The sequence below is a fragment of the Mirounga leonina genome, unplaced genomic scaffold (genome assembly GCF_011800145.1).
Source record: "Mirounga leonina isolate KUSES-001 unplaced genomic scaffold, KU_Mleo_1.0 Mir_418, whole genome shotgun sequence".
In the NCBI taxonomy this organism is placed as follows: Eukaryota; Metazoa; Chordata; class Mammalia; order Carnivora; family Phocidae; genus Mirounga; species Mirounga leonina.
In genome coordinates this window covers 2,767,977-2,778,979 of record NW_023270739.1, presented here as the reverse complement: position 1 = coordinate 2,778,979, position 11,003 = coordinate 2,767,977, and the positions used below count along the sequence as shown (strand labels likewise).

The 11,003-nt window shown below is 61.4% G+C and overlaps 1 protein-coding gene across 1 annotated transcript in view; it reads right to left on the bottom strand.

The window, feature by feature from the left end:
- Positions 1 to 1,198: 1,198 nt before the first annotated feature.
- Positions 1,199 to 11,003, bottom strand: part of SCUBE1 (signal peptide, CUB domain and EGF like domain containing 1) — a 138,500-nt gene continuing 128,695 nt past the window's right edge. Inside the window, exons 16-22 of the mRNA XM_034987338.1 lie at positions 10,350 to 10,511; positions 8,792 to 8,959; positions 6,975 to 7,136; positions 5,418 to 5,615; positions 3,794 to 3,946; positions 3,375 to 3,454; positions 1,199 to 2,064 (exon numbers count right to left, since the gene is read on the bottom strand). Of these exons, the coding sequence (XP_034843229.1) occupies positions 1,912 to 2,064; positions 3,375 to 3,454; positions 3,794 to 3,946; positions 5,418 to 5,615; positions 6,975 to 7,136; positions 8,792 to 8,959; positions 10,350 to 10,511 (1,076 nt within the window). The 3' untranslated portion in view covers positions 1,199 to 1,911. The remainder of the gene's footprint in view (positions 2,065 to 3,374; positions 3,455 to 3,793; positions 3,947 to 5,417; positions 5,616 to 6,974; positions 7,137 to 8,791; positions 8,960 to 10,349; positions 10,512 to 11,003) is intronic.

Sequence of the window (11,003 nt, the reverse complement as noted above, 5' to 3'; positions counted from 1 at the left end):
ACTCGTCTAATTTCTGGGGATGCGCAATGGCTTGGGAGGGAAGACAGGCGTCTTGCTGGAGACCGAGGCTGGCCTGCACGGCCCGTGAGCGGGGGAGGGTGGTGTGGGCCCAGACAGGGCTCAGGGCTCACACTGATCTGCCCACCAGGCCCCTTCCCGACCTGAGTTGGATGTTGGCAGAAAAGGCGCTGGCGGCAGAGCGTTTGTCAAACTGGGGACTTGCCGTTGCTGATGTGGGTGGCGGCAGGGAACGATTTCTGAGCTCCCAGCCCTGTTCTGGATTGTGAAACGGTCCCGGCCTGCCTTGTCATCGACCCCCAGACCCCACTCGCCCGGCCCCAGGCTTCACCATCCGCAGCGTGCCATGGACGGGTCTCAAACTGTGCCCTTCGCTCAGCGTGGGTCCGTGGGGGCACGAGGAGGACACAGCCTAGGGGCACCTGGGACGGGTGGCTGGGCTTCATTTTAAGATTCTCCCACGTTTCTTGGAATTGTGAACATTTGTTAACCCTAAAGATACAGACCGCTTCCTACGCATGTCTCTTTGGCAGTCGGCCGGCAGGCGAGGCCTCAGCGCCGCGGGAACTTTTCTGGCTCTATCCCGGGGCAGGCTTCCTGGCTGAGGGGGACACCATGCAACCGGGTCAGACTCTGGACTTCTCTTCTTTAAAGACAGACTCTCCGAGGGGCGCAGTGTGGCGCGGCAGAAAGAAGACAGCACTCTCGGGGCCCGGCCTCGGATGCTGGCCACCTGCCCTCTGAGGCCTCTTGCGGTGGCACAGCCTGTGCTCACGTGGGCAAGGCCTTGTTTCCCTGTGGCACGAGGCCACGGCACAGACCCCAAGGTCATGGCCTCAGGGTCAGCACAGGCCCCTTTCAAGGTTTACTGCTGGGCTCCTGTACCCACAGGAAAGGGCCCAAGGGGAAACTGCCTTCTACCATATTGTATCTGAGGGCAACATTCCAGCAAAGCATCGGAGCCTAGTTCCCCAAAAATATGTATTCCAGAGTGTGTCCAGAACCAGCCTGCCTTCTCCCCATCCTGCAGGCTCCCGGCCCCACATAAACCGGTGGCAAGCACCTGGCGGGGCGGTTAATCACTCAGGGATGCTGGCAACAGCCTGTGAGGGAAGAGGTGGGGTTGCATTTCATATTTATAGTTACTAAAGAGGATTTTCCTAAAGTACCCACAAATAGAAGTATATTATATTTATATTTATAGTTATATATATATATAGTACTTAATTAGATGCTCTATCAAGGGAAAGCACAAATCTACAGTTTCCTCCGCTACCAGCTCTTTTCTGTCCCATCACAGAATCCTTAGAGCCTCACCACGTGGCGCCTGCGTCCCGGGCCCGTGGCCGGAGCGGGGGGTGGGGTGCGGATGCCTTGCAGGTGCAGACACTGGCTTATCAAAGCTCCCAGACGCCTTCCCACACCCCTCCTCCCGCAGCCGGGCTTCCTGTCTCAGATGATGCCTCCCAGAGCTTGCCTGGGGGCAGAGGCAGCCACGCCCCCACCCCCGAGGCGTCAGGTGAGGCCACGTGCCACCCCCCCAAATGTGCTCTCTGCCCAGGACCTGGCTGCGCACAGGGTGTCCCGGCCCCGGGCGGGTCCTCTAGTGCCGCTCAGGAGAGGCTGCTGTCCTGGAATCGAACAGGCAGAGGGAGCGAGGGAGAAAAGCCGCAGTGTTGTCCCCGTGGGGCCATCCGAGGAGTGCGGCGGGCCGGGGTCTCGGCCTGGACGTGGTCTCACCCCCACGGGCCGGTCCGTGTTTCCGAAGGGCAGACGCCGTGGTGGCTTCCCAAGGCGGAGTGTGGAGGCCCGCGGAGCCGCCTTCTAGCCTCTCCTGTGGAGGGAAGGCACTCTCCCCTCCCCGTCGGGACACCCCCATCCCCGAGCAGGGCATTATTTGTAGGGCCGCAGGAATCGGGACACTTTGGAGCGCAGCAGTTTGATGAAGGACCGCGGGAACATCTCCTTGGACTCCTGGGCTGTGTACTTGAAGTAGTTCTGGGGATGCGCCAACACATCGAAGAGGGCCTTGATGAGTTTCTTGTCCTGCAAGACATGGTGAGGCGGGTGGTGAGGCCGGGTGGGGGGCCGGGGCTGCGGGCCTCCTCAATGTCTGGGGCCCTGGAGGGGCCTGTGGGGTGTCTGCAAGGAAGGGGGAGGAGGACCCCACAGACTCTCTTCCCCATGAATTGTTTTTTGATTTTTTTTTAAAGATTTTATTTATTTATTTGGCAGAGAGATAGAGAGCACAAGCAGGGGGAGCGGCAGGCGGAGGGAGAAGGAGAAGCAGGCTTCCCGCTGAGCAGGGAGCCCGATGCGGGACTCGATCCCAGGACCCTGGGATCATGACCTGAGCAGAAGGCAGTTGCTTAACCGACTGTGCCACCCAGGCGCCCTTTGACTTAAAAAAAAAAAAAAAAGATTTATTTATATATTTTAGAGAGAGCCCACATGATCGGGAGAGGGGCAGAGGGCGAGGGAGAGAAGCAGAACAGCTTCAGAGGCAGGTGCGGGCCATCCCCGGCCAGGCCTCGAGGGCCAAGATTTTGTCCTAAGTGATGGAAACATTTCTAGTTCTGCAAAGATGCTCCTGGCTGCAGGGTGGAGCCGTGGGCAGAGGGCCAGGGCGGCAGGGTTGGGGCGAGGAGGAGAGCCGGCATTGTCTGCAGGATGGACTGATGGAGAGGCCAGCACGACCCTCCGGTTCCCACTACACAGACGGGCTCTAGAACCTCTAGCTCTGCTCCTGGGTGCAGCAGCATTGGGGGGAACCTCTCTGCTTACAAACTGCCTACTGTGTGGAGGACTGTGCCAGCCCCGGGGCTGGAAGACCCACACTCGGCGAGCCACGCCTGGTTTCTCAGAGGGCTTGCCCAGGGCCACCCAGCTGGGACATGACAGCCAGGGGCCCCAACCCTGCTCTAGCCCCGCCCACCTCAGCTCCCAGGCTGGGAGTGCTATCTTCCCAGATGCTGAGCCACGGCCAGACCCCCAGAGCCCGAGCAAATCCCTGGGTTGGGGCCCTGAGCTGGCCAGTGCCTGCCGCGTGACAGACACAGCGCCCCTCGATGACAAGGTGGCTCTGCTTCTTAAGGCCACGAGCAAGATGACAAGGCAGGCAGTCCCAAAGATGGGGGCGGATTCTACTGATTTTAAGCTCCCACCGTGTTTCACAGATGAGGGAAGTGAGGCTGGCAGCTGGTGAGGAGCCCAAAGACCAGTCACCAGGTCCTGGGCTAGACGCCACCAGGGAGCTTGTCTCGGCCCTCCTGGTCTGCAAGGACAGATGCCCTGGATCATCACAGGCCACCATCCTGGGATCACATGGACCCTTTGCCATAAAGAAGCTCACTCACTTTTAAAATTTCCTGGTGATTCTCCGAGGCGTAGAGCCGTCCATCGCGAACGATATCTTCTATCAACTGCTGGTAGTCCTCTGTGAAACCCACCAGCAGGGAAGGAAGGAAGGTGAAGGTGCCAGACCCTGTCTGCTTCCTCCTCACCTTCAGCCTCTGCCTTCCCCTGCTCCACGTTCAGACTTCAGACCTTGGCCAGAGGCAGTTCTGCCTCCAAACCTCTGTATCCTCCACCCAAGTTGACCTCGAGTTTTGGCCCGCTAGGAACTCCTAGTCAACCCTCAAAACCCTGCTTGGGCAGTACGTCACGCTGAAGGCCACAGACACCACTCGTGGCTCCCTCGTCTGCACCACCCCCACCCCGTGCGTGCTCGCTGCCTCTGGGTCTGCAGGGCCAGACACAGTGCGGCCACACTGACCGTCATAGGTCACGTAGGGCACTTGGAACCCTCTGCCGCTGTTGCCTTCGTTGGACTTGAACTGGATCCAGAGCTTCCGGGAGCGGGAGGTGAAGGCGATGGGCCTCTCGTAGGTCTGGCAGGTCTCATAGGTGGTGATAGATGCGGGTGATGCTGGGGACAGAGCAGGGGGCTGAGCGGCTGGCTGACCCGCATCCCTGCACCTGGCCCCGTCCTCCTTCCTCAGGCCGTGTGCTTCCCCCACCTGGTCAGCCACGCAGCTCCCACGCCCAGTCCCCCAAACAGTCCAGCTCTAGTCTCTGCCTGTGCTCCCTCTGCCCCAAATGCCAGTCCCCATCTTCAACCCCAGTTCCTACTCATCCTGCAGAGCAGGTTTCTGTGTCTCCTCCTCCAGGAAGCCTCCCCGACTGCTCCGTCCTCGCACTACCATGTTCCTGCCCTGCCCTGGTGAACCCTTTGTCGCTGCCCCTCTGTTGGGTTGTCACTGTCTTTCTGCACCAACTGCTCCTCTAGGATAGGGCTCATGCCCACACCCAGCACAAGTCAGGCCTGGGGTGGGGGGCCCCATTTGGGAAGTCCCCTCTCCCTATGAGCAGATGAACAGGGGTGAGCGTGCTGACCCTGGGGTGCGTGGGGCTGTCCAAAGGGTGCCCCACCTCCTCACTGCTCCCTGGGGAGCCTTCCTGAGATGCCCTGGAGGTGGGAGAAGCTGACCCCCTAGAGCTCAACCCTGTGGGCAGACAGTGGAAGGGAGGATGTTGGGGACTAGGGAGGCTGGTGACAGAGGAGGCGGGGAAGATGGTCCCGGGCTGGGCTCTGACCGGCTGTGGCATCCTGGGCAGGCTCCCTGCCCTTTCTGGCCTCAGACTTCCTGGCTTATCAGCGACACGGAGTGGGCGACGCTCGCATATGGTAACAAAGAACAAGGGGAACAGAGTGGACAGAAACTCCCTCAATCTCTCTCTCTGCTTAGTCTCTGTTCCTCATACACATTCCAGACCCAAGTGGGCAGGAGTGTTCTGTGTCTGCCTGCGTCTGCCTCCTCCTTCCCTGACGTTCCAACTTGGGGTGTGCTCCCTGGGGGCACTGTGACATGACAGCAGCCGTGAGGGGTCCTGGCCTGCGCACATGCTATTAGGGACTCAACCTGGTTCCTGGGGGGCTCAGGGGCTTCCCCACCTTTCTCGATGCTGTGGCCATCTGGGCACACACTTGTCCTCACCCACTACTGAGGGCCGGCCCACTGCTCTTGGCCCCTTGACAGGGGTGATGGGCCAGGAGGCTGGAACTCCCAGAGGGGAAGGGACAGGCTGTCTGACCCTGAGGCATCTTGTGTGTGTGCCCCCGAGCCTCAGAGGTAGCAGGAGGTGGGCGGAGCAGTGGACGCTCCTGGGGCCTCACCCTCGGTGGCATGGCAGGACAGGCAGGACCCCTGGGATGAGACTAGCTTGTGGTCAGCGTGGAGACCAGACCGGACTGGCCCTGGCTCCCACGCTCAGGGTGCACCCCCCACTTGCCACACCCTGGCACGGAGCCCTTTGGGTCAGACAGAGGTGGGCTGCGAACCCGCCCCACGGGTGACCCTGGGCGGCCCCTCTGCTGCCCCGCCTCGACCCGTGCATACCGCTCTTCCTCATGACCAGGACGTCGCCGCACTCATCCTCAACGGGCAGGAAGATCTCGGGGACCACGATGAGGATCCTGCGCTTGGGGGGCGGTGAGATGTGCCACACGCACTCGGCGTTGGCCGGATAGTCGCCGGGGTAGTTGGGGGACTCGATGTAGCCTGTGTAGTCGCCGAGCTCGCCGCCGCAGTGCTGGTCTGTGGGCACCGGGGCCCCACGGGCCTGTTCAGGCCGGCTGCACGGGGGACGTGGAGGGCAGGCCCTCGACGGCCCCGCGGCCCACCTCCACCCAGGGTCCCCCCCAGCCAGCTCGGCCCTGGGCCGCTCTTCTCCCAGGGTGGTCTTCCTGGGGGGGCGCCCTGGGGCAGGCCCACCCGGTGTCAGCTCCCCTGCCAGCCCTGCTCCTGCAGGTGGCCCACATAAAAGCCCAGTGAACCCCCACCCCCTCTTTCCCTCCACGCACTCCACGCTCAGTGTCCGCCAGGTGCCCGGTGTGGTCGCCCTCCCCACCGAGCAGGAAGGCTGGGGGACAAGCAGGCAGCACAGTGAGGAAAGAGACATGCTTCCCTTTCTTTCCTTTTGTAGCTAAGCTGCGTAATCCTCAAGAGGCCAAATGCGACATCTTTATGAGCTAAATGCTCCTAGCCTCACCCTTACACCTTAGGTCTGCAAAGAGAACTGAACAGAAATACTAAATATACAGAATTTTCTTATACCGTTTCATTTATAAAACACTTCCCATCAAAATTTCTGGGAAACATTTCATGTTTACCTTACCTTCCAGAAGCTTCCCTCCTATTTGCTTTCTCCACTTTTATTCACGAGGACGTTTAAAACCCTGTCTCTGTGGAGCCCCACCACTGTGCCTGCTCTTCTGTCCCCAGAGGCCACGAGCCCCAGGGGACGCCCCGGGGAAATGGGCAGCTCCCACCTCTAGGATTAAGTCCTCTTCCTGGCCCTTTGGGCTGTCCTAGACATGACCAGCAGCCCAGGAAAGGGGTAACTGGCTAGAAATTGATTTGGGGAAGGGTACAATACCAGAAAATCTGTCCCAGAGGACTCCGAAAAATGAATTAAAAATATCCAAAGTCTGTTATGCCCAAATGACTTGCTAAGTGACGGCCTGGGCTATCTATTTCCCAAATCGTCTTATGCTGCCCACATTTCTTTTGGCTAAACTGAGCTTCTCACAGACAGGAGGAGGCCTCCGGTCTTCCTCTGGCGCCTCCACACCCGTCCACACCTGGCGCTTGCTTCCTGTCCCCTGGGCTGGTTTGCGTCCACTTGGCAGCCCAGCCACGCGTGCCTTCCGAGCAGCACGGCCGGGCCCTCAGCCGCTGCCCCGCAGGCCCCCCGGCGCGGCCTGGCTTTGCCCTCCACAGACCCGGCGCCTCGAGCAGGGCCCGCCGAGCACAGGGGTGCGGGCATCACCCTGAGCAGACGTGCGGATGTGCTAGACCGGGCGGGGTCCCCGGGGTCCTGCGGACACCACGTGGGGTGCGGGCTCACCCCGCCCCGCAGCCCAGCGCCCTGGCCGTGGGGAGAGCTGCACCTACTTTTGCAGTGTGTGACGTTGGTGGAGCCATCGAAGTCCGTGCTGGTGTTGCCCGGGCAGGTGATGCAGTGGTTCTGGCCAAACTCGGGCTGGTAGGTGCCCACCGGGCAGCGGATACACCGGTGTGTCCTGGTATCGTAGTGGTGGCCCGGGGAGCAGTGCACTGTGGGCCGGGGTGCGGGGCAGGTGGGAAAGGGCAGGGGGCATCCTCCCTGGCACCTCCCTGCCCTCGAGGTCTGTCTTGGTGCCAAGGTCAAGGCCCTTCTTTACCACCCAGTGGCCTCCCATCACCCGCACCCAGTCCTGGCCTCGTCCACAGAGGTGCGGAGCATGGTGGGCCGCCGGGAGCTGGGCAGTGAGCTCCGCAGACCAAGGCCCGCCCCGAGGTGTGTGTGTTCGGGGGCAATAAATGGGGCATGAGATGTTGTAAGGCCAGGCATGGGCTGCTCAAGGGGCGCAGGGATCTTGGGTGGAGGCTTGAGCAGTGTGGAGCTAGCTGGGAAGCCATCTGGGCGGAGGGAGCGGCCGAGCTGGGCCCGGAGTGGGCTGCGCATGCCGGGTGTGGCCAGAGGGGAGGCCACAGGCCACGGGAATGGGCTCCTGGGGCCAGGGGGTCATGCTAGGCTTTGCGCTGAGGGAGGAGGGCATCTGGAGCCACTACATGGTCCTGTCTCATGCTCTGGGGAGGGGGCAGGTGGGGAGACAGGTAGCAGTGGCCTGGCTCGGGGGGCAGGAGTGGAGCGCTGAGAGCTCATCGCTCAGAGCTGCTGGCTGGGGCTGTGGACAGACTGGATGTGAAGTCAGAGAGCGAGCACTCGGGGGCACTCCAAGGTCTCCTTGGACACCTGGCAGGACAGAGCTGGTGTGAGCCGGGGCGGGGGGCACTTTGCGGCAAAGATGAGGGGCTCTGGCCACGTGGAGTGACAGGTGGGTTGCTAGATATGACCGGGCTGTCCCCTGGCAGGAGGGTGTAGCATCTTGTTCAGGACAGAGGCGGGGTTGGGGACAGAAAGTGGGGTCACTGGATGCTCTTTCTTTCCAGGTTCCAGAGTGAGTGCCCAGGCCGGGGACCCCAGCACTACCAGGTGAGGGGTGGGTGGGTGAGACTGAGTGGGGCCTGGGGCCACGGGGCTGTGGGAGATGCCAGCTGGGAACCGATTTGGCTCCAGCCTTGATGGGAGCAATGATGGGGGGCCGTGGGGTGAGAGTCTGACCAGTGGGGTTTGGGAGAGGGTGAGGGGAGAGGAAGGGGAGTCCAGATACTCTTTCTACAAGTTTCATAGTAAGGAGGAGAAATCCTGGCAGGAACTGGAGGGCAGATGGAGTTTTCTCTTCTAGAAGGGAGGATTCTGACTGTTCCCAAGAATATCAGGGTCAGCGGGTGGGAAGAGGCCCTTGGCAGGGCAGGAGGCAGGCTCCTCAGGGGGGATTCGGTGACCATGGAGGGGAAGGTGTGGCTAGATAGCAGGACCCCCACGGCCCTGAAGGGAGGGTCTCCAGGTAAGGTGAGACGTCTGACCTCGCCCCACTGCCCCTGCCACCCCTGCATTTCTTCACCCCCCCATACCCCCAAAACTTTCCTGTGAGTCAGGCTCAAAGCTCCTGTCTGTAACCACTGTGCCTGCCTGGCTCTCCCATCTAAGACCCTCGGGTGGGCTTGTGTGGAACCCCGCTGTCCCTGTCCTGGCGTGTGGCACGGTGCTGGTCACCATGTCCACTGTCGGCAGCTCCGGGGTGCCCCTCTGCCCTTGGAGATCTGCCACACAGGAAATGAGAGGTGTTGAGGGAAAACGTCCCTGCACAGCCCTGCAGACTCACCTTTGGCCTCGCAGTCTTGGAAGGAGACTGTGCCCTCCTGCTTGGTGAGCAGCCCCCCTCCGCAGGGGAAGCACCCTGTGCGCCCAGGCTCAGGCTGGTATGTGCCCACTGGGCAGGCCTGGCAGGGCCTGAAGCCATCCGGGGAGAAGAAGCCTGGGGAACACTGGCCTGGAAGTCAGAGGTCATGGCTCAGGCTGGTGGGGGGGGCGGGGCGCCTTGGTCCAGACCCTGCTCTCAACCCTCACCTGCCCTGGGGAAGGGCACCACGGCTGGGGGTGGTGCTGGGGGGGAGGAGGGACTTGGGGGGAAGGGGCCTGGGCTGCACAAGGCCCACCCCCCGTCCAGATGCTGCCAATGGCTCACGCACTAGGGGGCCTTGGCCAGGCGTGGCTTCACCTCTCCCACTAGCAAGAAGGGCTATGGGTTGAAGAGCAAGGGGCTTTGCTGTTGAGCTGGGAAGTGTGGACCCCCTTGTGGAGGGGAGAGGTTGAAGCGGGTCCCCCTAGGGGGCAGGCCACACTGTGCCTTCCACATGAGGAAGTGGGGTCCAGGCTGACCGGCCTTGTCTCTCTGCAGGGCTGGGCCAGGGCAGAGGGAGGGGAGTCTGTGAGGTCCTTGAGGGCCTGGCTGGGAAAAAGGGAGGGGACAGCACACCCAGCATTAAGTTGGGATGCAGAGGCTGCTTTGGCACTGAGTGAGGGGTGGGTTGAGGGCCCTCTCGGCCCAGACCCTGAATTCTCTGCTCCCACCAGTGGCTGCTCTCTGCTCAGTCACCAGCCCCACTAAGGGCAGAGACCACACTCTTGGAGGGCACAGCCAGCTAGCCTGCAGGGACTCAGGGCTGGGCTCTGATCCCTTCTGTACCCCAGAGAAGGCTGGCTGGTGGTCTCCACTGCCGTGAGGATCCTACCCACCCACCCTCGCAGGCACCCTTTCCCACCCATTGTCCTGGGTGGTCCCATGAGGGCCGGAGAAGGGAGGCTAATGGGTGGGGGTATGAGCCTGTATCACAGGTGTGGTTAAGTGAGGTAGGGAATGGAAAAGCTCTTTGCAAACCAAGTTGCGCTTGGTAAACTGAAAAAGGGCTTTCCAAACCATCTATAGGGCAAACTGTAAAGTTCTTCATGTAGAGAACAGTTCTTGCCGAGTATATGGGACCCTCCATAAAGCCTTTCGGTGATGATGCGGTGCTCCATGCCACGTAGCACGGGTGGTCAACCGTAAAGCACTACGTACCTCCGTTATAGACAGTGAGTTACCCGTAAATGACCAAGTGTTTATAAACTGTAAAGTCCTTTCCAAACTGCATGCTGCTGTCCGCAGGTGCACTAGGCACAGCCCAGTGCTTGCTGACACACAGATCCTCCGGGGCACCAGTGCCCTCTGTGAGCGCAGCAGCCTGAAGTCATGCCAGCTCTGCACACTGCAGAGAGCTTTACAGAGTATCACCAGGGACCGGGCCTTTGCTTTGGGGACCTCAGTAGAGACAGGAGGTGCCCCCGGGCCCTCCCCCCACCGCAACCCCCAGCCCCGCCCTCCAGGGGGGACCTGCACTCGCCTCCACATTCGGATACGTTGCGGGCACCAGCCAGGCCGAGCCCGTCGCTGCTGGGGCATGGCGTGCAGCTGAGTTGGCCGTCCCCGTCCTGGTAGGACCCCGGCGCGCATGGCACACACTGGCCAGGCTCTCCGCTGAAGTAGGTGCCAGGCCCGCAGGCCACTGCAGAGGCAAAGTGGAGAGATTGCCGGTGGCAGGGGTGGGGAGTGGTGCCCGGGTGGTCTGTCTCCTGGTACCTCAAACCCAGGCTCCGTCCTCCCAGATAGAGCACATCCCTCGTCCCTGTGGCTCAAAGGAGAGTTGGGGGTAGGAACAAGACACCAACCATCTGTGAAGAGCCCGGAGGCCTGACCCTGGTCTCCTGCCCCGTGCTGGTCACTCCTGCTCAGCCCTTAGTTCTCTCTCTGCTCTGCATCCTGCCCTCGGCCTGCGCACCAACCGTTTCCTGGCCGTCCTATAGGTATTTTGTCCAAACCCAGCTCTCCTACCCTCCCCTTTCCTTCCCCGTGGGGTGGAGTGGCCATCTGGGGACATGGGGGTGGTGCAGTGGGCGGGGGGGGGGGAGTGACAGAGGTGGGGGCAGGGAGGCCTGGTGGCTGAGGGTTGTCCAGAGCTGGTGTGGTCGGCTGCATAGAGCAAACTGATGAGTAAGAA